The sequence below is a fragment of the Microcaecilia unicolor genome, chromosome 2 (assembly GCF_901765095.1).
Source record: "Microcaecilia unicolor chromosome 2, aMicUni1.1, whole genome shotgun sequence".
Taxonomy (NCBI): Eukaryota; Metazoa; Chordata; class Amphibia; order Gymnophiona; family Siphonopidae; genus Microcaecilia; species Microcaecilia unicolor.
In genome coordinates, this window is record NC_044032.1 from 389136143 (window position 1) to 389161857 (window position 25715).

At 45.3% G+C, this 25715-nt stretch overlaps 1 protein-coding gene across 1 annotated transcript in view; it reads left to right on the plus strand.

The window, feature by feature from the left end:
• The window catches only part of CCDC158 (coiled-coil domain containing 158), a 1152460-nt gene that overhangs the window by 1073072 nt on the left and 53673 nt on the right, over nt 1–25715 (plus strand). Inside the window, exon 32 of the mRNA XM_030192135.1 lies at nt 9794–9838. Within this exon, the coding sequence (XP_030047995.1) occupies nt 9794–9838 (45 nt within the window). The remainder of the gene's footprint in view (nt 1–9793; nt 9839–25715) is intronic.

The window sequence follows — 25715 nt, forward strand, 5'->3', positions numbered from 1 at the left end:
GATGCTGTCATAGTGCCAGGTATGTATTGTTTCTTTCACATCTTTGGGAGGTGGGAAGGGGTCAGTGACCACTGAGGTAGTAAGGGGTGGGGGGTCATGCATTAATCCCTCCAATGGCCATCTGGTCATTTAGGGTACTTTTTTGTGTCTTATTCATTATAAAAACAGGTCTAGACCAAAATGTTTAGATTGTAGCCGCAGACATTTTTGTTTTCTTCCATTATAGTGGAAAAACATCCAGGTGTTAATAATGCCCAAATCCCACCCTTGACACACCCTTGATAAGCCCACTTGTAATTTGGATGCACTGCCGATGAACTGTATACCAAAACATTTAAATAATGAGTTTTAAAAATACCAATTTGAATGTTTTGGCAAGAAAAACATCCAAATGCTGCTTTATGACACTTTTTGAACGTCTTTCCTTTTCAAAAATGAGCCCCTTAGTGTCATATATAGCAAAATACTTCTAAGTGTTTCTTCTTCATGTAATTAAAAAAGAAATAGATACTTAACTTTAGCTCTATATGAGCTTCCTGTAGTCAACAACTGGGGAGCTGTGCAGCTGCCTTCTGAAGTAAAATCAACCAATGTGAAAGGAAGAGCATCAGATGGCCTTGCAATAAGGACAAGTGGAACTGAGTAAGCTGATGGTAAAAGGGATGTGGTCTATCATCCATGAGATCCTGGTCCTTCATGAGGAGGTGAGAGATCAGTACAGAGACCAGCTTAGTCACCAGACCTCCCACTCCATCACCCTGCCATCTGTCTTTACAGCACCACCAGGAAGACCTACATCTTCTGACACTCAACCACACATGTACTTGTGGGAAAGCAAACCTTTGAAGCCATGCAAGGTACCTCCTTGGGCTCTTTGCCCCCTGGTTTTACTGCTAGCAGTGTGACCACTTCACTAACACATCCACAGCCATCACACTCCAGTGGACCACAGGGCCTTATGATATTCCCTGACTTTCATAGGGATACAGCTGAATGATGTAATACCAAGCTTCTCTGAGAGCAGTGGCACCACATGCAGCAACTCAGAACATTGTCATGGTCAGGGTTTGAAGAGGGCATGCCAATAACATGTGACATTTTTGTCTGGCCTGTACAGAAGTTCTCTCCCACATCTGTCCAGACAATGAAAGCAGCTATAAGCAGACCAAAGGTCCTCTCAATAATGGCCCTGGTTTGGGGGTGGGCCCTATTTTATCACTCCTCTGCATCTGTGTGGGGTGCCACTATTAGTTTCATGATGTAGCTTCTTTGAGGTAGTCCTTATTACTTGTATGGGATGGAGAAGCAGACAGTAATCGTAAGGTGAAAAACAGTCTGTGAGATATAGTGAGTAAGCACTGCAATGATGCTTTAGGCTATGCGGTGAGAGCTTTGAAAGGGCAAAAGGGCTTCATCACTTGTGAATGCAGAGGTGTGAGTGTGAGGCAGTACAGGGATTCTTGAGCAGCCAACCACTAGTGATCTGGCAGCTGTCAAATTTGTCATAGATTCTAGAACGTGAGAGGATATATACATTATGACAGATCCAGGGATTCTGGAGAAGACATCTGTAATTTTACCCTGGGCATTGCGGATCAATTGTATGTTGAGGGAGTGAAGGGTCTTTCTGTTGTGGGGGCCCGATGGGCAAATGTATGCAGTCTATGACCCCCAGGATGGATGAGAAATAGTCTATTTCATAGGACTGGATCATTGCTGCTTGTGTTGCACTGTATGTTAGGTGTGGATGAGAGAGGCCCTGAAGAACTGACTGAGGTTCACTGTGGCAGCCAGTACAAAATGGAAACTGCCAGTGGTAAAAAAAAAAGCTAGGACTGTGTCTACCTTTAAGTATACTGGCATGGGCTGCTCCTCTGTATGGTGTAACAGAGGAGAGTTTCTAGCTGTATGCAGAAATGGTGGATAGCAGCCTTATTGAAGGGGAACTTTGTGAGGCCCTGGTCATCTGTGAAGCATAGGAACTGGGTCTTGGTCAATATATCCTGTGACATGGATGCATTCTTGTGGCTCTCCTCTCTTCCCTGTGTGCCTCATGCTGTATGGCCTGCGCAACCCATTAGTTGAAGTCATTCATGAATCTTGGCTCCCTCCACCAGCACCCTAGCACATATATTCAGCCACAAAGCCAGGAATCCAAACATAGACATAGAGGTAAGGGCCAAGATTTACCATGGGGCAGAGAAAACACACAGATAAAAGTTGAGGGGAGCACAGGTTGGGGAAGGGTAGTTTGGGACATAATGTTAATAGAAGGTTTACAGTGGGGTGGTAAAGAGATAAATGAAAAGGCTAAAACACAGTAGAAGGGAATAAAGGATTGGCAAGAACACACCTAAGTAGACAGAGATGACAATTAGGCCAACCACTAGCAATGAGCTCTCCTCCAGTTATCACAAATGCAAGCAGTCTCAAAAGACAAGCGAGGTCAATCTCATGCTCATGTGTTATAACAGTTGTAAAAGCCAGTATTTAAATGTCCTGCCTTGCACATTGGTGTACTTTCTGAAATTGGTTCTACATGTGTAGAGCTCTGCACTGCCCATACATGCTCCAGCATGCCTCTTTTCTAGATGATGATATCTAAACATAGCCAGCGTATCCACGTTTAAATCACAGCCTTCCTAAAATTGCAGTTTACAAGTGAATGCTGTTTACTTACAAATCACAAATAAACCTTCTAAATGTATAAGACTGCAATGAAAAGTGTGATGTTTATTTTGATTGGAGTACTGCATTTGTAGAAACAGAAGAAAATGGTCTGTGTGTCTGTTAGTGTAGCCATTGATTTTAATTGCTATAAAATATGAAGATGGTAATTTTTACTATGTGGATTGAAGAAACAAAAACGGGGAAAAACAACCTTTGTACAAAGCAAATGCAGCACACAAACAGCAAAGGTGACAACAAAAGTCCCAAAACAATGGTGTGGTGCAGAATTTTGAATAGGTATCAATGATTCAACATGAGCTGTGTTTCAGCCGTAAGGCCTGTCTCAGGAGTCAATACCAGAAAATTACACAATGGTCTAATCCTGAGTACTGAGAATAAAAAACTGCACCAGTATCGTACATCAAAAGATATCTTGTCTCTAAGTAGCGCTGTGAGCCAGCTCAATTGTCAAGCTTCCTCAGGAGCCACCATTCAATAATCTTTAACTGCCTTGTTTACTGCCACTAACAGTCTAACAGCCTCATGCTCTGCCATGTGTTTTCATATAACACAGATTGAATAATGACAGGCAGTGCATTATATGACAACAAACGGCAACACATAAGGCAGTTAAAGACTGTTAGCAGAAGCGAACAAGGCAAAGATTATGGTGGCTCCTGAGGAAGCTTGGAAGTGTAATGGTGAAGTTCTGTCGAGCAGAAGCCATTCCAGGTAACTTGCTGGTGTTTGATATTTTTAGCTGCTACCAATTAAAATATTAAAAATATTAAAAAATTGTGACAATAAGAAATATAGAAAAGTAGAGGAGGATTATATGACTGGTGATAGCAGTGGTTGGCTTTATGAATATTTGAATTCAGCTGCTGAGCTTCTTAAGTCTTTTCCTCCTCCTCAGAAAAATAAATTAATTGGAAACAGTAAAATATATAGAAAGACTTACATAGTAAATTGTAGTTGACACATTATAGTAAGTCTGCTTGCCTGTTTATTATCTAGAGTTAATCCAAAATGCCATAAGCCAGCTATTAAATGGGTAAGTTGGTGAGACAATGGTCGCCAATGGAGAATAGAATATGGATGAAAATGCTTGTCTTGACCTATACATATTTCTTAGAGGAGAAGCAAGATATTGAAATCCCTGCCTCTGGGTGATGTGATCCAACAGAGCCCTGCATGGGAACTTTTCTCCACCAACAAAGTACAGAGCTTTTAAGGCAGTTTAACTTACCATGTGTGTGCATTCCTAACTGATGCTGTCACACAGGACCACATCAGTCTTTCGTTCTCCACAGAGGACAAGCAGGATATTGAAATCTATGCCTATGGGTGATGTCATCCAACAGAGCCCTGCATGAGAACTTTTATCCAAAGTACAGAGCTTTTAAGGCAGCTTAACCCCTCACGTGTTTGCCTTCCTAACTGAGGCTGTCACACAGGACCACATTAGTCTTTCGTTTTCAACAGAGTCGATCAGACATGTTTTTTGTTACAGTCTCCTCAGCATGTTTTCCTTGTCATTTCATGAAAAATTTTATGTAAGTTTCTGTCATTGTTTTTTGGTTGTTTAGACGTTTTCTTTGGTTTTTGTGTCCATCTGGTTCAAGTCCAATAGGCCTCAAGCACCAACTTGGGCAATTTTTCATCAAGTCATTTGATTTTGCTACAGCTATTTTTCTAGATATGTCCAAAAGAGAGACCACAGCAGCTTCAAAAGTGCTTCCAGTACAACAGTATGACAAGATGGACCATTCAGGTCTTTATCTGCCGTCATTTACTATGTTACTATGCATCGAAAGAGATATAACCAGCAGAAGAAAAGAAGTGTTGATACCACTGTACTTGTCATTAGTGAGGCCCCACTTGGAGTATTGTGTTCAGTTTTGGAGAATGTACAACTCGCTAAGGATGTAAAAAAACCTTAGTGGTTCAAAGAAAAGCAATAAAAATGATATGGGGTTTGGACCAAAAGACATATTTATTTATGAACATTTATACCCCACTTTTTTCCACATGAAGCAGACAGGGCAGAGATAGTGCTGGACAGACTTATACGGTCTGTGCCAGAGCCGGTGGTGGGAGGCAGGGCTGGTGGTTGGGAGGCGGGGATAATGCTGGGCAGACTTATACGGTCTGTGCCAGAGCCGGTGGTTAGGAGGCGGAGCTGGTGGTTGGGAGGCGGGGATAGTGCTGGGCAGACTTATACGGTCTGGAAGTAGCAGCTTCCTGCACCTTATTTCCAAATAGATTCTCTTCATGGTATGGTATTTTAGCAAGCTTTTCTTGCATATCAAATCTAAGGTCTGAGGCCCTCAGCCAGACTTTAGTGGTGCCAATACCCATTGCAGAAGCTCTTGATGCCATACTGAAAATATCATTGGTCACACACACCATGTATTTTCCACACTTCTTCCCTTTGGCTACTAGCCCATGGAGTTCATATTATATATTCTCCCGAAAACCATCTGATGGAATACAATCTGGGTCTTTGGATGTCTCTGCGGCAGTTCAGGAGGCATCACTATCAGAGGACTTTGAGAGACATACTCCTTTGTTTCATTTGTTTTTAAGCAAGATTTAAATTCTGTGCTGCAGCTTTATTTTCACAATTCCCAGAAATTGTTTTTGGAAAAAAATATGGATTTATCCAGATGTGACGAGGCAGACTCAGGTTAGAAGAAAAGCCTTTCTAGCTTTAAGAAAAGAGACATTGAGGGGCATAATCGAACGCGAACGCCCATCTCCGAGAACGGGTAAGTGAAGGGGCGGGACAGACCGTATTTTCGAAAAAATGGACGTTTTTGAGCTGGGCGTTTGTTTTTTTTAGCGATAATGGAAACTAAAAACGCCCAGCTCAAAAACGTCCTAATCTGAGCCATTTGGTCATGGGAGGGGCCAGGATTCGTAATACACTGGCCCCCCTGATATGCCAGGACACCCTAGAGGTCAGTGTGGTGGACTTCAGAAACAGCTCCCACATGCATAGCTCCCTTATCATGGGTGCTGAGCACCCAACCCCCCTCCCCCAAAACCCACTACCCACAAATGTACAACACTACCATAGCTCTTAGGGGTGAAGGGGGCACCTACATGGGGGTACAGTGGGTTTTGGAGACCTCCCATTTACCAGCACAAGTGTTACAGGTAGGGAGGGGGATGGGCCTGGGTCCACCTGGCTGAAGTGCACTGCGGTACCCACTAAAAGTGCTCCAGGGACCTGCATACACGCAGGCCTCTAGGACTTGTTGCTGCTGTATAACATTGGCACACCAGTTGATACCTGAAGACTAATCTTCCGAAAACGTCCTTTATTGGAATAAGCACACTTACTCACAGTTAACTGCAGATCAGAGGTTGTGCCCCACTGGCAAAGAGTCTCCCTGGTACTGAGATGAGCAGTAGGTCAGAGCTGGCAGAATGCTGTACAATGCCCTCTTTCAGCCACATTCAAGGTAAGAACTAAGTTCTGTAACGTGGCTAACACGTGAAAGGGAGCTAAAGCTGGCTTACAAAAATGGCCACTACCTCATGGACTACCGGAAACAAAACAGGGCACACTCTGACCCAGTAAGCAGGGGGAAAAGCACCATGGGAGTAGAGCCTACCAACTACCAACATCGTGAGCATTTGCCACAAGCTAGTGGAATCACGGAGCCCAATACCCTACCCCCACCACAATGCATTGCTGATGTGACTCTGCAGTGCGCATAACAGAAAAGGTGTCACACTCACCCGAGAGCCACATCAGAACCAGGGAAAGGCTGTCACAAGATAGAACACATTCTGCTGTCATGGAGGTGGGTACGGCATTTGAGGCTGGCATACAGGCTGGAAAAAAAGTATTTAAAGTGGGTTTTTCTTGGTGGGAGGGGGTTAGTGACCACTGGGGGAGTCCGGGGAGGTCATCCCCGAGTCCCTCCAGTGGTCATCTGGGCAGTTGGGGCACTTTTTTTGGACTTGTTCATGAAAAAAAGGGTCCAAATAAAGTGACCCAAAATCGCAGTAAAAATGCCTTTTTTTCGATTATCAGCTAAAGACGCCCATCTCTCCTCGGCCGATAACCACGCTCCAGTTCCGCCTTCACCACGCCTCCGACACGCTCCCATCAACTTTACCCGTTTCCGCGACTGATTGCAGTTGGAAATGCCCAAAATCGGCTTTTGATTATACCGATTTGGGCGCCCACAGGAGAAAGACGCCCATCTCCCGATTTGGGTCGCAATATAGGCGTTTTTCTCTTTCGATTATAAGCAGGATTGTCATTAGGTGTTTTGTTTCTTCTGGCTTATCCTTGTAAATGTATTATTAAGTATTTAGGAATCAAGTATGTCTATTTTGAGCCACATCAACTGCATTCTTTCATAGACTTGAAGATCGTGAAAGGTTCTACACAGCCTAATTAAGAATTAAAATATTTGAAGTAACGGGGGGGGGGGGGGGGGGGTGACTCATGCAAAGCTGTATTACTACTTTAAGTCATATCTTCATATTTTTCTTTGTATCTCCTTACTTTCTCCACTGCTTCCACAAGTTGTGGTCTGAAGATGTTTACATATTTTATTAAGTAGAGGAGTGTGGTAGCTGTGTTAGTCAACTCTTAAGGTTATCAATAGAAATCAAACAAAATAAAACATGGAAAAGAAAATAAGATGATACCTTTTTTATTGGACATAACTTAATACATTTCTTGATTAGCTTTCGAAGGTTGCCCTTCTTCGTCAGATCGGAAATAAGCAAATGTGCTAGCTGACAGTGTATATAAGTGAAAACATTCAAGCATTACTATGACAGTCTGACAGGGTGGGAGGATGGGGGTGGGTCGGAGGTATGCATGGGGACATCAAAGCATATCATTGATATTCTAACAGGATGGGTGTGGATAGGTGAGGGGTGGGGTGATCAACAGAGACATACAGCTTTATGGTTTATAATGGGTTAGGAACCCCAGATCCTTGTTAAGTCCTTTCTGTTAGGTGTTAAAATATTCAATCATTCTGACTTCAAAGGTCTTACGCTGTTGTATGGTTTTAAAGTTACCTTTCAGTATTCTCACTGTGAAATCACTGGTACAGTGTCCTGGTTCTGTGAAGTGCTGTCCCACCGGGGTGGGGGCCCTACTGGCTGTATTGTTCATGTGATGTCTATGTAAATTGAATTTGTCTTAAGCATCTGGCCTGTTTCTCCAATATAGCATCCTTCGTTACATTTTTTACACTGAATGATATATACCACATTGGAAGATGAGCAAGTGAAAGATCCCTTTATGTTGAATATCTTTCCTTTGTGGATAACTGTGGGGTCCTGTGAAATATTTTGGCATAGTTTGCAACTGGATAAATTACAGGGACGTGTGCCCTTCTGTTCCTTTTCAGTCTGTGATGGAAGTTTACTTCTGATTAGCTTGTGTTTTAAGTTGGATGGCTGTCTCTGTTGATCACCCCAACTCTCACCTATCCACACCCATCCTGTTAGAATATCAATGATATGCTTTGATGTCCCCATGCATACCTCCGACCCACCCCAATCCTCCCACCCTGTCAGACTGTCATAGTAATGCTTGAATGTTTTCACTTATATACACTGTCAGCTAGCACATTTGCTTATTTCCGATCTGACGAAGAAGGGCAACCTTCGAAAGCTAATCAAGAAATGTATTAAGTTATGTCCAATAAAAAGGTATCATCTTATTTTCTTTTCCATGTTTTATTTGTTTGATTTCTATTGATAACATATTTTATTAAGAATTTGTTACCTAAACATGTTTTTTTTTTCTTCTTATGTATCTGTGTTTCTGTCTCAAGTGTTTGGCTTGTGAATTATGTTTTGAAAACTATACATAACATAATGTTAAAAAAAAAAGACATCTGTCCATACGTTCACATTGTATGGTGGCCTGGAACAGGATTTCCAATGTGTCAGGTTTGGCCAGACAGTTCTCCAGTGGCTGGCAGGAAGATATGTGCATGCACAGTTGAGCTGTCTCAAAAGCTCTGTACATTGGTGCTGGAGAAAAGTTTCCTTGTAAGGCTTCATTGATTGACATTACCCAGATGTGAGGATTTAATTCCTACTGTCCTCGGGGAACACCCACCATGGGTAGGTAACTGTGTTTTATATGATATAGCTCCAGAATACCTCTTGATGAAACAGAGACTGTATGTGCCTAATCATTCTCTTAGATCACAGGTTTTAGAACAGCCACCTGTTAAATTGCTGGGAACTAAAAGCGGGGTAGATCAAATATTAAGTTTTAGAGTCACAAGACAATGGAACCATTTGTCAGGAGAAATTCAGTTAGTCAGCTCTATTGTAGGCTTCCACTGGGTCTTGGTTATTCATTTAGGTATCATTCTTATAGGTTGAAGGGATGGCTTGATATTTAGATTATTTACAAATGCTGCCATTTAAAGATAGAACATGACATATGATGGTCTGTAGCTGGTGTAACTGCAGGCACCTAAATCAATGGTTCCCAAACCTGGTCCTGGAGGCTCCCCAGCCAATCAAGTTTTCAGGATATCCACAATAAATATTCATGAAAGAGATTTGCATTCTGTGCCTCCACTGCATGCAAATCTCTCTCATCAATATTCATTGTGGATATCTGGAGAACCTGACTGGCTAGGGTGCCTCCAGGACCAGGTTTGGGAACCACTGACCTAAATGATAGTTGTGCCAATACCATGTTATGCTGGTATGCTATAATGACACCTGGGCACTCAAGTGTCATTACAGAATATATTCCTAAAGCATTCAAGAATCAGTGTTGGAAACAATTGGTACTAAATATGATTCTATAAAGGGGACAGGGGCTTACCATTTTTTAAAAAAGATGTAGGTGGGGGGGGGGGGGGGGGGGGGGGGGGGGGGGGGGTCCAGGTTTCCTTTCATATTATTTTGTGTTATTTTGTTTTTACATTTCATACTGTGGTTCTGATGTCCATGAGAATATTAAGATGGAAATGAATGTTTGTTTAAAGATTCACAGTTATTTTGCCTTACTATTCCTTTTAAGGTTTATAGCAAATGTACCTGATTAAGAGCACCTAGTAACCTTTCCTAAATTGACTGGGATTATTTGTATTGTATTTTTCTTTTTATTCAGGAAAGATGCAACTAAGCAATGCACTGCTGACAACACCACTGGCAGGTGAGAAAAATTCAGTTTTAAATTCAAGAAACCTTATGGTCAATGTTCACCTTGCGGTGGTCAACATTTTTAGAAATGCCATTAATTGTGGGCAGATTTAGGACCCCATATTCAGCACTAGTCCATATTCAGCTACCAGTACTGAATATCTGGATCTTTGACAGGTCCCAGAGGTTATCAGGTATTGTACCGTACTGCCAGTATTCAGGGCTGGTAAGATAGCTTTGTATCTGAGCACTGGCACTGAATATCAGTGGTGTCTGAACAGTGGCGTACCAAGGGGGGGGGGCGGTGGGGGCGGTCCACCCTGGGTGCAAGTCAGCAGGGGGTGCTCTGCTCTCGCTGCTCTATTTGGCCCGTCGACCCTGTCTCTCTTCTGGGTGGTTCCGCGCGGCGCGCCTTTCTTCTGCTCCACCCCCTGCCAAATTGCTGCCGCTATTGCCTCTCCATCTCCTCTGGCCGGAGTCGCCAACGGTCCCGCGCCTTCCTGCAGCAGCCTCTAGCCCTGTGTGTCACCACCGCCACTACCTGCTTCTCACCCAGCAGACTAGCAGCGGTAGCGTAGCGGTAAGAAGAAACCGGAAGATTGAAGGGTCTAAACTACCCGTGGCTGCCGATCCCGCCCCTCTGACGTCACTTCCAGTTCTGGAGCACAGTCGGCAGCCACGAGTAGGTAGGGCCCCGCGATCTTGGTTTATTTTTTTTTTCTGATGATAGTTTGAAGCGGGAGGAGCAGCAGCATCGGGGTGGGGGGGGGGGGGGAATGGATCCAGTAAAAAGAATAGAGGGCAGACAAGGGAGAGGGCAGACTGTGACAGTGGATTAAAGAAAGGGCAGAGATAGAGAGGGCAGATGGTGGATGGAAGATGGGGCAGAGAGAGGGGGAGAGAGGAAAGCGGGCAGACCCTGGATGGAAGGGAGAGAAAGGGCACATGGTAGATGGAAGGGGCAGAGAAAGAAAGAGTGGTAGAGAGGGAACACCCTGAATGGAATGGACAGATGGTGGATAGACGGGGGGGGGGACATATCCTGGATGGAAGGGAGAAAGAGGGAGAGCAGACCCTGGATGGATGGGAGAGAAAGGGCACATGGTAGATGGAAGGGGCAGAGAAAGAAAGGGCACATTCTGGATGGAAGGGATAGGAAGGGCAGAAACAGAGAGAGGAAGGATCCTGGATGGAAGGGAGAGGGTGAGATGGCAGACCATGGATGGATGAGAGAGAGAGAAAGGGCAGATAGTGGATAGATTGGACACAGAGAGAAAAGGCAGACCCTGGATGGAAGACAGAGAAATGGCAGAGGATGGAAGGGCAGAGACAAAGAGGGCAGATCCAGGATGGAAGCAAGAGAGAGGGCATACAATGGTTGGAAGGCGGGGAGAGAGGACAGACAGGGGCATATGGTGGATGGAATGGGCAGAGACAGAGAGAGCAGACACTGGATGGAAGGGAAAGAGGGGGCAGACACTGGATGGAAGGGAAAGAGGGCAGATGCTGGATGGAGGGGCAGAAAGAGAGAAGCCAGACACTGGATTACAGGGGCAGGGAGAGAGAGAAGGCAGACACTGGATGGAAGGGGCAGATGGTGGATGGAATGGGCAGAGACAGAGAGAGCACACACTGGATGGAAGGGAAAGAGGTGGCAGACACTGGATGGAAGGGGCAGATGGTGGATGGAAGGGAGAGAGTGAAGAGAAGATGAGGAAAGCAGAAACCAGTGACAGCAATGGTAGATAAAATATTTTTTAATTTTTCTGCTTTAGGTTAAAGTAGTATTGTAGCTGTGTTAATACATGTTTATAAATAGAAAATGGAAATAAAGGTAATTTTTTATTGGACTAATTTTAATACATTTTGACAAACGTTCAGAGACCAAAACCCCCTTCCTCAGGTCAGGACAGGATACTGTAATAGCAGTATACGGTATTGACCTGAGGAAGGAGGTTTTGGCCTCTGAATGCTAAATGTATTAGTCCAATAAAATGGTATTGTCTTGTTTTCCTTATTTGTTTTATTTCTATTTGCTAATTTATAAAGTGGGGATTGGTATTTGCTAGTTTTTTCAAATTTACATCTGCTGTCTTTATATTTTGCACAGTAGTAGGGGACATACATCACTATCACTGTTTCTGTGGTGTTGCATTGTATGCAGACTCTGCCTTCTTGGGGTTCAGTTTAATTTTTGTCTAAATATTTATATTGCTTATATTTTATTTAAAATTTGCTATACTGCTAATGCTCACTAGCAGGTCTTAGCGTTCACAATGATTAAAACCAGTTTGTGGTTACTTATTCTATAGTGGATTAGGGTGTATCTGTGTCTGTGAAAAAGACATGGTTTTCTGTTGGCATTGCAGTGGCGTAGCCAAGGGTGGGCCTAGGTGGGCCCAGGCCCACCCACTTTGGGCTCAGGCCCACCCAGTAGCAGCACACTTATGATGTGGCTGACAGGGATCCCCAAGCCCCACCAGCCGAAAACTCCCAACAAGTGTCCCTCCTGCATACCTTGTAAGTAGCAGATCTTCGTCTGCAGCAAGCAGTGACTGATACATACTGCTCGCACCATCCCCACAGCCTTCCTTCTGACGTACTCCCGCCTATATGGAAACAGGAAGTTGCATCACTGGGAAGGCTGTGGGAACAACATGAGCAGTGTGCATTAATTGCTGCTCGCCGCTGGTGAAAATCTGCTATTTAAAAGATGTGAGAGAGGTGGGGATGTTTGAGAGACCATATGGCATGCAGGAGAGACCAAATCACCTGTGGAATGGGGTGGGGTTCTTCTGCCCACCCATCTTGGGCCCAGGACCACCCAAAATTGGGTGTCTGGCTATGCCCCTGTGGCATTGACTATGCAGGATCGACGATCTGTGCTATTCTTGCTGGTTTACTTTTACAATAGATGTTTGATGTTCTACTGCTCACTGCAATGTTTAAGATGCTGCCTTTTCCTAGGTACACTCTTGTGTGACTCGTAGAAGTTACTGCTTAAGATATGGTAGAATTGCTTTGTAGGTCCTGGATGACATTTGTTGTATTTTGTATTCTCAGTATGTATAATACTGGATTTGGGGGGGGGGGGGGTTAAAAAATGATCGGCCCCGGGTGTCAAATACCCCAGGTACACCACTGTGTCTGAATAACTTCTGAGATCATCCAGACTCTGCCTGCAGACTGCCAGTGGCACTAACTAGTCTTGGTCTGCATTTGGGAGTGTCCAATATGTTGCTATGTGGAATTCAGTGGCCCAGTATTAATATTCAAAGTGTGGGCCGGCCAAGCCCCTCTACTTCTTGTCTAATTTAGCATTGTCAGTGCAAGTTTTACAGACATGCCAGGTCACACGCATTCGTCGCATGACACACGCAGTTGGGCCCCTTCTCCAGCTCACATGCTTAAGAGGCTCGATCTCAAGCATTATCTTCCTCCCCCTGCCCCCACAATGCGGTACCGTCCTCTCCTCTTCTTTTAAGTTCTTCATGCTATGATCTGTGCAGTGCCGGCACTCTCAGCAATAGTAGGAGCAGGCTGCTTCAGCCAATCCCGGGGGCCCTTCCTTCAGCTACATCCCCTTGCTGAAGGAAGGTCCCAGGATTGGCTGAAGCACCCTGCTACTCAGCAATAGCTGCTTCAGCCAAGCCCTAGGGCCTTCCTTCATCTGCATCCTGCCCTTGCTGAAGGAAGGCTGCAGGATTGGCTGAAGCAGCCTGCTATTGCTGAAGGTTCAGCCACTACACAAATCCAAAAAAGAGAAGAGGTACTGGATTACGGGTGGTGAGGGAGGACAAAGAGGAAGAGAGATGCCAGGATCTGCGGGAAAAGCACAAAGAGAGAGAGGTGCTGGTCCTGCAAAGGGAAGACAGAGTATGAGTGAGAGAAGAGAGAGAAACACCTGCTGGACCCCTGGGAGGAGGAGAGAGGAAGAGATGCTGGCTGGTAGAGAGCGACAGGCGGGAAGGAAGAGAGAGATACTACTACTAATAATCATATCTATAGCTACTACATGTACACAGCACTGTACCCATTATATGCAGGTACTTTCTCTGTCCTGAGGGCTCTCAATCTAAGTTTTTGTACCTGGGGCAACGGAGAGTTAAGTGACTTGCCCAAGGTCACAAGCAGCTGCAGTGGGAATTGAACCCAGGTCACTAAACATTAGGCTACTGGCAGAAGGGAATGGAAGGGAATTCTTCAACATAGGGGTGATACTGGGTCAGATAGATAGGGATGCAGAGAGAAGATGGGTGGTGGACATGGAGAGAAAAGAAGTGCCAAATGGACAAGGAGACTCTAGCAAGGCAGATAAGAGAAGAACGAGGAAACCAGAAACTAGCCAACACAATTTTTATTTTCTATTTATTGATTGGAATATGTCAGTTTTTAGAATGTGCATCTGCCAGAACTAGCTTTAGACATGACTTGGTCCTGCGAGAAAACATCACTCATTGGCCTTCAATCTCCAGCATTGAGGTGGTAAATCTCCATCATTGTAACGGGTTAGCCTTGGCGTCTCTGGTTTTGGCTTTTTTTTTAAACTCTTCCAGATAAAGCATATCAGTAATTTGTCTAAGTCTTCAAAAAAGCTCTTAGGAACTGCTTAGACTAATAAATAATGCAGGATATATATTTTGTAAATAAAAAAATGAATCGGAATAGTACTCTGTGTAGGATGTTCATGATAGCATTTATGTAGGTGATAAGTAACAGGACCAGGAAATTCTACTTGGAGAGGTCTTGTTTTATATTTTGTAGCAGAAAGAGGTAAAGGGCTTTGTAAAGATCAGCTATGTTGGCATAAGAACATAAGAATAGCCATACTGGGTCAAACCAATGGTCCCATTCAGCCCAGTATCTTGTTTCCAATAGTGGCCAAGCCAGCTCACAAGTACCTGGCAGAAACCCAAAGAGTGACAGCATTCCATGCTACCAATCCCAGGGCAAGCAGTAGCTTCCCCATGTCTGTCTCAATATCACTATGGACTTTCCTCCAGGAACTTGTCCAAACCTTTTTCAAAACCCAGATATGCTAACTGCATATGCTTCAATATTTTGTTAGATTCTGCTAATTGGAAGAGAATTTGAGTTTGGGTGAGTTCTGCATCTTTTCTAATAGGTTTATTAGGAGGACCATAAATAAGTCAGTTAGCTGTTAACAATCAATTATTGGAGTTAATTGGCACTAATTAGGATTTACATGCATATCTGCCTATGCGCTATACTATAACACTGGGAGCCTAAATTCCATAGCATGAAACTCAAAATGGGGTGTGCCCAATGGGAGGAGCATGGACAGGTTAGAAGCATTACCAGAAATTAGACGCAAAGTTATAGAATACTTGGATTTCTGTGCCCAACTGCCATCAGTTGTGCACAAGGATTTACACCAGGTTTCAGCAGGCATAAGTGCTCATGTGCAAAGTTGGGCGTGGGAATCTGTACTAAGCGCTATTCTAGAAAGGTTGCTTAGCGCTAAATAACTTTTATATAATTGGCACTTTGCACCAATTTTAACGGTGCCGAACTATGGGTGCCATTTACTGAATCTAGCCCCCTCTGCATACAATGCTATTTTATGGCAGGTCCCTCCTGATTCTGTACCCTCTACCTCCTCTGTCTGTCTGAGCACATTCACAAAGGGTTCCAGTAATAGTGTAAATAGCAGAGGGGAAACTGTAAATAGCAGGGAGGAAGGTGAGGGCAATCTTGTCTTGTACCTTTGTTCATATGAAAAGGGGGGTGGAGTCAGATGACCATTAATCCTTAGTCTCATTGTTGAGGAGTTGTATAGTGTCCTAATTACTGCAATGAAAACGGGACTGAAGTTCAAGGTCTTCAACAGGGTAAGAAGATGAAGGCCTTTTCCACATCCAGGACTAAGAGGATCACTAGGTCCATCACTTCTTTGGAGATGTGATCAAGTATATTCAGAACCCTTCAGATATTGTCTACCATCTTTCTCCTATTGGTGAACTCTGTCTGTTCTTTGTCTCTTAAGCTAGTAAATGATCTTGTTCAGTCTTGAGGCTAAGACTTTTGTTGAGGAGAAAAATTGAACAATAAGAACTACATAATTTAAGATCTTTCCCTCCTTTATGTAGAATAGTAATGTTCGCATACAGGTGGGATATTAGGGGTCTGAACATTTTGTAGAAGTCGATAGAAAATCCATCAGGACTACTACTACTACTTAACATTTCTAGAGCGCTACTAGGGTTACGCAGCGCTGTACAATTTAACAAAGAGAGACAGTCCCTGCTCAAAGAGCTTACAATCTAATAGACAAGTGAACGGTCGGTCCGATAGGGGCAGTCAAATTGGGGCAGTCTGGATTCAGGACCTGCAGCTTTACCAGAAGCAATGCTTTTCATTGCTTCCTAAAGTTCTGACTTGGTAATCTGGTTGTCGTAAGTATTTTCTTTGATCCTCTGGCATTGTTTTGAACTGAGATTCATTCAGAAATGTTCAGTTTGGTGTTTGGCTTCTGAAATGTATAGCTTGCTGTAGTAGTCTTTGTAACATTTAGCTGTTTCTGTATTCTTGATTGGATGGCCCCGTCTTCATTCTTGATTTCTAATATGGTGTTCTGGGCTATGCGCTGTTTTAATTGTGTTTCTAAAAGTTTATCTGCTTCTTCTGTTTTAAGGAGTCGATATTGAACACAATTTAATTGGCCAGAAATTGCTCCTTGCTGGTTGAATTGCCTGTTCAGGGCTAACCAGTTGTTTTCAGCAGCATTTAACTGGTTAGCACCACTTAAAATAACCAGTTAACACCAAACTGAAAAACAGCTATTTTGGGGGCATTCCAGGGCAGAGTCAGCACTTGGCCAGTTCTGTGCTGATATTCAGAACTGAACTGGCCAGGTTAACCATATAAATAGGACCACATAAAATGCAGTCCTATCTTTATCTGGTAACCCATAGCCAGTTAAGTGCTGAATATTGCACTTAATCACCTATGTGTTAGCTGGCTCCGCAAATCTGGAAATTCAATGCTGGTGCCTGGACATGGCCCAGTATTGAATATCCGGGTTTAGCACCAGCAGCAGTCAGCAAAACACTGATCACTACAGGCTGAATATTGGGTCCTAAGTGTTTATTTAGTTATGTCCACAATATTAGTATTTTGTCTAGAAGCTAGCTCGATTTGAAATTTTTGAGTGTGCGCTAGTTTTAACATGTCCAGTTTCCTTTCTCAGGTTATTTGGTTTCACCCATTTTTTCTGGTTCCTATCTCTATACATTTCCCTCTGGTTACAGCTTTAAATGCATGCCAAAGTGTGTCAAACTTGTCCTGTATTATTTATTCAGTTTTAAGTTTGTTACAAATTCTTTCACTATAACTTTGTTAGTAGAGATGTATTCAGCATCCAGTTTTTCATTCCCTTTTTATTTTTCTGGACAATGCTCAATATTAGTCTAACTGGTGCATGCATTTACGCTTAACTTCTATGGCTACTTTTCTAACTAAAGTATGGGCACACTTTTGAGAAATGCAGAAGTATTCATGTGATTTCAAACATTTATCCCAGGAACATCTTCCCCTACAACAGGTAAAAGTATCTGTGAATTAGCACTTCTACCCAATTTATAAAATCCTATTTCCAAAGGTGAAGGTTTACCTATAGAAATAGCTTGAAAATTACTCTCGTAAATGAATTTACTGGGTACCCTCTCCCACTTTCTCTTGTAACATTAGATTAAAAAAAAAATCCTGAGCCATCGTGATCCCTCTTTCTAATGTTAAAAAAAATGCAGGGTAACCCAGATATTTAAAAAAATAGGTACCTCCTCTAATTCTCACCCTCTACTTTCTGAGAAGTTCTGAGAGAAGAGGACATTTCTCTGGTAAGTGAACATTATTTTGCTTTGTGTTTTGGGAACTTAGATTGGGGTTTAAAGGAGGAATTGTAGGTTAGTGATAGGCAGAATAAAAATAGAAAAAAGCAAATTTTATCAACTAATCATCATAGAGGGGCATAATCGAACGCGAACGTCCATCTCCACGGGCGTCTATGTCCGAGAACGGGTACGTGAAGGGGCGGGACAGACCGTATTTTCGAAAAAAAATGGGTGCCCATCTTTTTTTTTGATGATACGGTTTGTGTCCGGCAAATGCATCGGATTTGTGCGGATTTGAGCTGTGCGGTTTCGTTTTTCAGCGATAATGGAAACCGAAGGTGCCCAGCTCAAAAACGAACAAATCTAAGGAATTGGGTCGTGGGAGGGGCCAGGATTCGTAGTGCACTGGCTCCCCTCACATGCCAGGACACCAACCGGGCACCCTAGGGGGCACTTGTAACAAGTAAAAAAAAATTAAATACCTCCCAAGTCCATAGCTCCCATCCCTTGGGTGCTGAGCCCCGCAAATCCCCCCCCCCAAAACCCACTGCCCACAACTCTACACCATTACCATAGCACTTATGGCTGAAGGGGGGCACCTAGATGTGGGTACAGTGGGTTTTGGGGGCGGTTTGGAGGGCTCCCATTTACCACCACAAGTGTAACAAGTGGGGGGGGATGGGCCTGGGTCCACCTGGGTGAAGTCCACCTCACCCACTAACAACTGCTCCAGGGACCTGCATACTGCTGTGATGGAGCTGGGTATGACATTTGAGGCTGGCATATAGGCTGGGAAAAGAAGTTTTTAAAGTTCTTTTTTTTTGGTGGGAGGGGGATAGTGACCACTGGGGGAGTCAGGGGTGGTCATCCCCGATTCCCTCCGGTGGTTATCTGGTCATTTAGGGCACTTTTTGGGGACTTTTTTGTGAAAAGAAAGGGTCAAAAAAATTACCCAAATTCACGCTAAAAATGCCTTTCTTTTTTCGATTATCGGCCGAAGGCACCCATCTCTCCTCGGCTGATAAACACGCCCCAGTCCCGCCTTCACCACACCTCCGACACGCCCCCATCAACTTTGCTCGTTTCCGCGACAGATTGCAGTTGAAGACGCCCAAAATCGGCGTTCAATTATACCGATTTGGGCGCCTTTGTGAGATGGGCGCCCATCTCCCTATTTGGGTCGAAATATGGGCGCCCAACACTTTTGAAAATAAGACTGATAGTCTTTTCCCCATAGTTTTAAAACTTGAACTTTGTACCACAGCATTAACAGATAGACTCTAGCAGGCACTGCAGGACCTAGTTTAGTATTAAGGGGGAATAAAAAGAGAGAGAGAGAAAAGCAAGCATTATTAACTAGTTGCCATGGCGTACACCCCTTTTCCCATAGTTTTAAACTGAAATTTACTCTAGAAATCGGCATTTTCCCATAGTTTTAAACTGAAACCTTTTCTAGAGGTAGAAACTTAACAGCCAAAAACTCTTGTTCTAAAAGGAAGTTATTTTCTGTTCTTTGGTTGCTGCAGAGGTAGCATGTACAGTGACCTCAATTAGGTGTTAACTAAGGTGTGGGGAAGTAGAATATTTGCATAGGTTTATTTATTTAGATTTTGCTCACACCTTTTTCAGTTGTAGCTCAAGGTGAGTTACATTCAGGTACTCTGGATATTTCTCTGTCCCAGGAGGGCTCACAATCTAAGTTTGTACCTGAGGCAGTGGAGGGTTAAGTGACTTGCCAAAGATCACAAGGAGCAGCAGTGGGATTTGAAAACACCGGTCCTCTGGATTGCAGGACCGGTGCTGTAACCACTAGACCACTCCTCCTGCTGAGTTAGCTTCAAAGAGCCTGTTTTAAAAAGGCCCCTTAGATTCAAAACTATATAAAGAGGAAAGGTCCAACTGACCTTTCTTTCTGAGAAGTTCTGAGAGAAGAGGACGTTTCTCTGGTAAGTGAACACTATTTTGCTTTGTGCTTTGGGAACTTAAAGATTGGGGTTTAAAGGAGGAATTGTAGGTTAGTGATAGGCAGAATAAAAATAGAAAAAAAGCATATTTTATCAACTAATCTCCATAGTCTTTTCCCCTTAGTTTTAAAACTTGAACTTTGTACCACAGCATTACTACTACTACTTAACATTTCTAAAGCGCTACTAGGGTTACGCAGCGCTGTACAGTTTAACAAAGAAGGACAGTCCCTGCTCAAAGGAGCTTACAATCTAATGGACAAAATGTGCGTTCAATCAAATTGGAGCAGTCTAGATTTCCTGAATAGAGGTATATTTGGAGGCTGTATCTTGCTAAGAATGTAAAAAGAATTGAAGCGGTGCAAAGAAAAGCTACGAGAATGGTATGGGATTTGCGTTACAAGACGTATGAGGAGAGACTTGCTGACCTGAACATATGTATACTCTGGAGGAAAGGAGAAACAGGGGTGATATGATACAGATGTTCAAATATTTGAAAGGTATTAATCCGCAAACAAACCTTTTCTGGAGATGCGAAGGCAGTAGAACGAGAGGACATGAAATGAGATTGAAGGGGGGCAGACTCAAGAAAAATGTCAGGAAGTATTTTTTCACAGAGAGAGTAGTGGATGCTTGGAATGCCCTCCTGCGGGAGGTGGAAATGAAAACGGTAACGGAATTCAAACATGCGTGGGATAAACATAAAGGAATCCTGTTCAGAAGGAATGGATCCTAAGGAGCTTAGCCGAGATTGGGTGGCAGAGCCGGTGGCGGGAGGCGGGGATGGTGCTGGGCAGACTTATACGGTCTGTGCCAGAGCCGGTGGTGGGAGGCGGGGCTGGTGGTTGGGAGGTGGGGATAGTGCTGGGCAGACTTATACGGTCTGTGCCCTGAAAAGGACAGGTACAAATCAAGGTAAGGTATACACAAAAAGTAGCACATATGAGTTTATCTTGTTGGGCAGACTGGATGGACCGTGCAGATCTTTTTCTGCCGTCATCTACTATGTTACTATGTATAATGGTTAGATGCCAAAGGTGACATTGAAGAGGTGGGCTTTGAGTAAGGATTTGAAGATGGGCAGGGAGGGGGCTTGGCGTATGGGCTCAGGAAGTTTATTCCAAGCATAGAGAGAGGCAAGGCAGAAAGGGCGGAGCCTGGAATTGGCGGTGGTGGAGAAGGGTACAGAGAGGAGGGATTTGTCCTGTGAGCGGAGGTTTCAGGTAGGAGCATAAGGGGAGATAAGGGTAGAGAGGTAATGAGGGGCTGCAGATTGAGTGCATTTGTAGGTTAGTAGGAGAAGCTTGAACTGTAAGCGGTACCTGATCGGAAGCCAGTGAAGTGACTTGAGGAGAGGGGAGATATGAGCATATCAGTCCAGGCGGAAGATAAGACGTGCAGCACAGTTCTGGAAGGATTGAAGGGCGGATAGATGGCTAAGTGGGAGGCCAGTGAGGAGTAGGTTGCAGTAGTCAAGGCGAGAGGTAATGAGAGAGTGGACGAGAGTTCGAGTGGTGTGCTCAGAGAGGAAAGGGCGAATTTTGCTGATGTTATAGAGAAAGAAGCGACAGGTTTTGGCTATCTGCTGGATATGCGCAGAGAAGGAGAGGGAGGAGTCAAAGATGACTCCGGGGTTGCGGGCAGATGAGACGGGGAGGATGAGGGTGCCATCGACTGAGATAGAGAGTGGAGGGAGAGGAGAAGTGGGTTTGGGTGGAAAGACAATAAGCTCTGTCTTGGACATGTTCAGTTTCAGGTGGCGGTTGGACATCCAGGCAGCAATGTCGGATAAGCAGGCCGATACTTTGGCCTGGGTTTCCGCAGTGATGTCTGGTGTGGAGAGATAAAGCTGGGTGTCGTCAGCATAGAGATGATATTGGAAACCATGAGATAAGATCAGCGAGCCCAGGGAAGAGATGTAGATTGAAAAAAGAAGGGATCCAAGGACAGATCCCTGAGGAACTCCAACAGAGAGCGGGATGGGAGTGGAGGAAGATCCATGAGAATGTACTCTGAAGGTACGGTGGGAGAGATAAAAGAACCAGGAGAGGACAGAGCCCTGGAACCCAAATGAGGACAGTGCGGCACAAAGTAAATTATGATTGACAGTGTCAAAAGCGGTGGATAGGTCGAGGAGGATGAGGATGGAGTAGTGACCTTTGGATTTGGCAAGGAACAGGTCATTACAGACTTTAGTGAGTGCCGTTTCTGTCGAGTGTAGAGGGCGAAAACCGGATTGAAGCGGAGCGAGGATGGCATGAGAGGAGAGAAAATCAAGGCAGTGGCTGTGAACGGCGCGTTCAAGTATCTTGGAGAGGGAAGGGTAGGAGGGAGATGGGGCGGTAGTTGGAGGGACAGGTAGGATCTAGTGATGGTTTTTTGAGGAGTGGTGTGACTACAGCATGCTTGAAGGTGTCAGGGACAGCATTAACAGATAGACTCTAGCAGGCACTGCAGGATCTAGTTGAGTCTTCCCGCCCAACCCTAGGACAACTCTTCATTTATAGTCAGTTATTGTAATTAGGGTAACAAGGAGTACTCGTACAGAGTGTTAAATACATTCTCCGAGGACAAGCAGGCTGCTTGTTCTCACTGATGGGTTGACGTCCTCGGCAGCCCCCTCCATCGGAAAGTTTACTAGCAAAGGCCTTTGCTAGTCCTCGCGCACCCATGCGCACTGCGCATGCGCAGCCGTCTTCCCGCCCGAAACCGGCTCGAGCCGGCCAGTCTTCTTTCGTCCGCGCTCGGTACGGTCGTGTTACGCCGTTCGTGCCCCAGAGAGTCGACCTCGCGCGTCCTTTTTCGACGTGTTTTTTCTTCAAAAAGTTCGGGAAAGCGCTCCGGAAGTGCTCCGGAAGACCCTTTCGGGTTTTCTGCCCTTCCCGTATTTTTTCTCAGCTTTTGCCCCGTAAGTTTTCTTTCGTTGTCGGGGTAGGCCTAGTTTGGCCTCGGTCGAGATTTTTCTCCCTCTAAATTTTGGTGCTTCAATTTTCGCCATTTCGGCTTTTGATTTCGCCGGCGTGATTTTTCCGCCCATGACATCGAAGCCTTCCAGCGGCTTCAAGAAGTGCACCCAGTGCGCCCGGGTAATCTCGCTCACTGATAGGCACTCTGCGTGTCTTCAGTGTCTAGGGGCCCAGGATTGGCTGGTGAAGAACACATCCGAGGCAGGAGCCCTGCAGTCCATGCAGATGACTATTCGCCTACTGGAGCTACTGGGGTTTGTGATAAATTATCCAAAGTCCCATCTTCTCCCAATGCAGAGACTCGAATTCATAGGAGCTCTGCTGGATTCTCGGACGGCTCGCGCCTATCTCCCAGAGACGAGAGCCAACAACTTGCTGTCCCTCGTCTCGCGGGTGCGAGCGTCCCAGCAGATCACAGCTCGGCAGATGTTGAGATTGCTGGGCCACATGGCCTCCACAGTTCATGTGACTCCCATGGCCCGCCTTCACATGAGATCTGCTCAATGGACCCTAGCCTCCCAGTGGTATCAGGCCGCGGGGGGTCTAGAGGACGTGATCCACCTGTCCACGAGTTTTCTCAAATCCCTGTATTGGTGGACGATTTGCTCCAATTTGACTCTGGGACGTCCCTTCCAAATTCCTCAGCCACAAAAAGTGCTGACCACGGATGCGTCCCTCCTGGGATGGGGAGCTCATGTCGATGGGCTTCACACCCAAGGAAGCTGGTCCCTCCAGGAACGCGATCTGCAGATCAATCTTCTGGAGTTACGAGCGATCTGGAACGCTCTGAAGGCTTTCAGAGATCGGCTGTCCCACCAAATTATCCAAATTCAGACAGACAACCAGGTTGCCATGTACTATGTCAACAAGCAGGGGGGCACCGGATCTCGCCCCCTGTGTCAGGAAGCCGTCAGCATGTGGCTCTGGGCTCGCCGGCACGGCATGGTGCTCCAAGCCACATATCTGGCAGGCGTAAACAACAGTCTGGCCGACAGGTTGAGCAGGATTATGCAACCTCACGAGTGGTCGCTCAATTCCCGTGTGGTACGACAGATCTTCCAGGTGTGGGGCACCCCCTTGGTAGATCTCTTCGCATCTCGAGTGAACCACAAAGTCCCTCAGTTCTGTTCCAGGCTTCAGGCCCACGGCAGACTGGCATCGGATGCCTTCCTCCTGGATTGGGGGGAGGGCCTGCTGTATGCTTATCCTCCCATACCTCTGGTGGGGAAGACTTTGTTGAAACTCAAGCAAGACCGAGGCACCATGATTCTGATTGCTCCTTTTTGGCCGCGTCAGATCTGGTTCCCTCTTCTTCTGGAGTTATCCTCCGAAGAACCGTGGAGATTGGAGTGTTTTCCGACCCTCATCACGCAGGACGAAGGGGCTCTTCTGCATCCCAACCTCCAGTATCTGGCTCTCACGGCCTGGATGTTGAGGGCGTAGACTTTGCCTCTTTGGGTCTGCCAGAGGGTGTCTCCCGCATCTTGCTTGCTTCCAGGAAAGACTCCACTAAGAGAAGTTACTTCTTTCATTGGAGGAGGTTTGCCGTCTGGTGTGACAGCAAGGCCCTAGATCCTCGCTCTTGTCCTACACAGACCCTGCTTGAATACCTTCTGCACTTGTCTGAGTCTGGTCTTAAGACCAACTCCGTAAGGGTTCACCTTAGTGCAATCAGTGCATACCATTACCAAGTGGAAGGTAAGCCGATCTCAGGACAGCCTTTAGTTGTTCGCTTCATGAGAGGTTTGCTTTTGTCAAAGCCCCCTGTCAAGCCTCCTGCAGTGTCATGGGATCTCAATGTCGTTCTCACCCAGCTGATGAAACCTCCTTTTGAGCCACTGAATTCCTGCCATCCGAAGTACTTGACCTGGAAGGTCATTTTCTTGGTGGCAGTTACTTCTGCTCGTAGAGTCAGTGAGCTTCAGGCCCTGGTAGTCCAGGCCCCTTACACCAAATTTCATCACAACAGAGTAGTCCTCCGCACTCACCCTAAGTTTCTGCCAAAGGTCGTGTCGGAGTTCCATCTGAACCAGTCAATTGTCTTGCCAACATTCTTTCCCCGTCCTCATTCCTGCCCTGCTGAACGTCAGCTGCACACATTGGACTGTAAGAGAGCATTGGCCTTCTACCTGGAGCGGACACAGCCCCACAGACAGTCCGCCCAATTGTTTGTTTCTTTTGATCCCAATAGGAGGGGAGTGGCTGTAGGGAAACGCACCATATCCAATTGGCTAGCAGATTGCATTTCCTTCACTTACGCCCAGGCGGGGCTGGCTCTTGAGGGTCATGTCACGGCTCATAATGTTAGAGCCATGGCTGCGTCGGTAGCCCACTTGAAGTCAGCCTCCATTGAAGAAATTTGCAAAGCTGCGACGTGGTCTTCTGTCCACACATTCACATCTCATTACTGCCTGCAGCAGGATACCCGACGCGACAGTCGGTTCGGGCAGTCAGTTCTTCAGAACCTGTTTGGGCTTTAGGATCCAACTCCACCCCCCGAGGGCCCTGTTTGTTCTGTTCCAGGCTGCACTCTCAGTTAGTTGGTAAATTTTTTAGGTCAATCTCTTTAATGTCCTCGCCGTTGCGAGGCCCAATTGACCATGGTTGTTGTTTTGAGTGAGCCTGGGGGCTAGGGATACCCCATCAGTGAGAACAAGCAGCCTGCTTGTCCTCGGAGAAAGCGAATGCTACATACCTGTAGAAGGTATTCTCCGAGGACAGCAGGCTGATTGTTCTCACAAACCCGCCCGCCTCCCCTTTGGAGTTGAGTCTTCCCTTGAAGTGTATTGTTTTGCTACATACTGGACTGGCCGGCTCGAGCCGGTTTCTGGCGGGAAGACGGCTGCGCATGCGCAGTGCGCATGGGCGCGCGAGGACTAGCAAAGGCCTTTGCTAGTAAACTTTCCGATGGAGGGGGCTGCCGAGGACGTCAACCCATCAGTGAGAACAATCAGCCTGCTGTCCTCGGAGAATACCTTCTACAGGTATGTAGCATTCGCTTTTCATTACCATTTAAGAAGGAAACACTAAATAAATCATACAATATACTATATAAACTAAAAGACATTTTTATATTAGGCTAATATCCTTAATACTGTAGCAAGTTT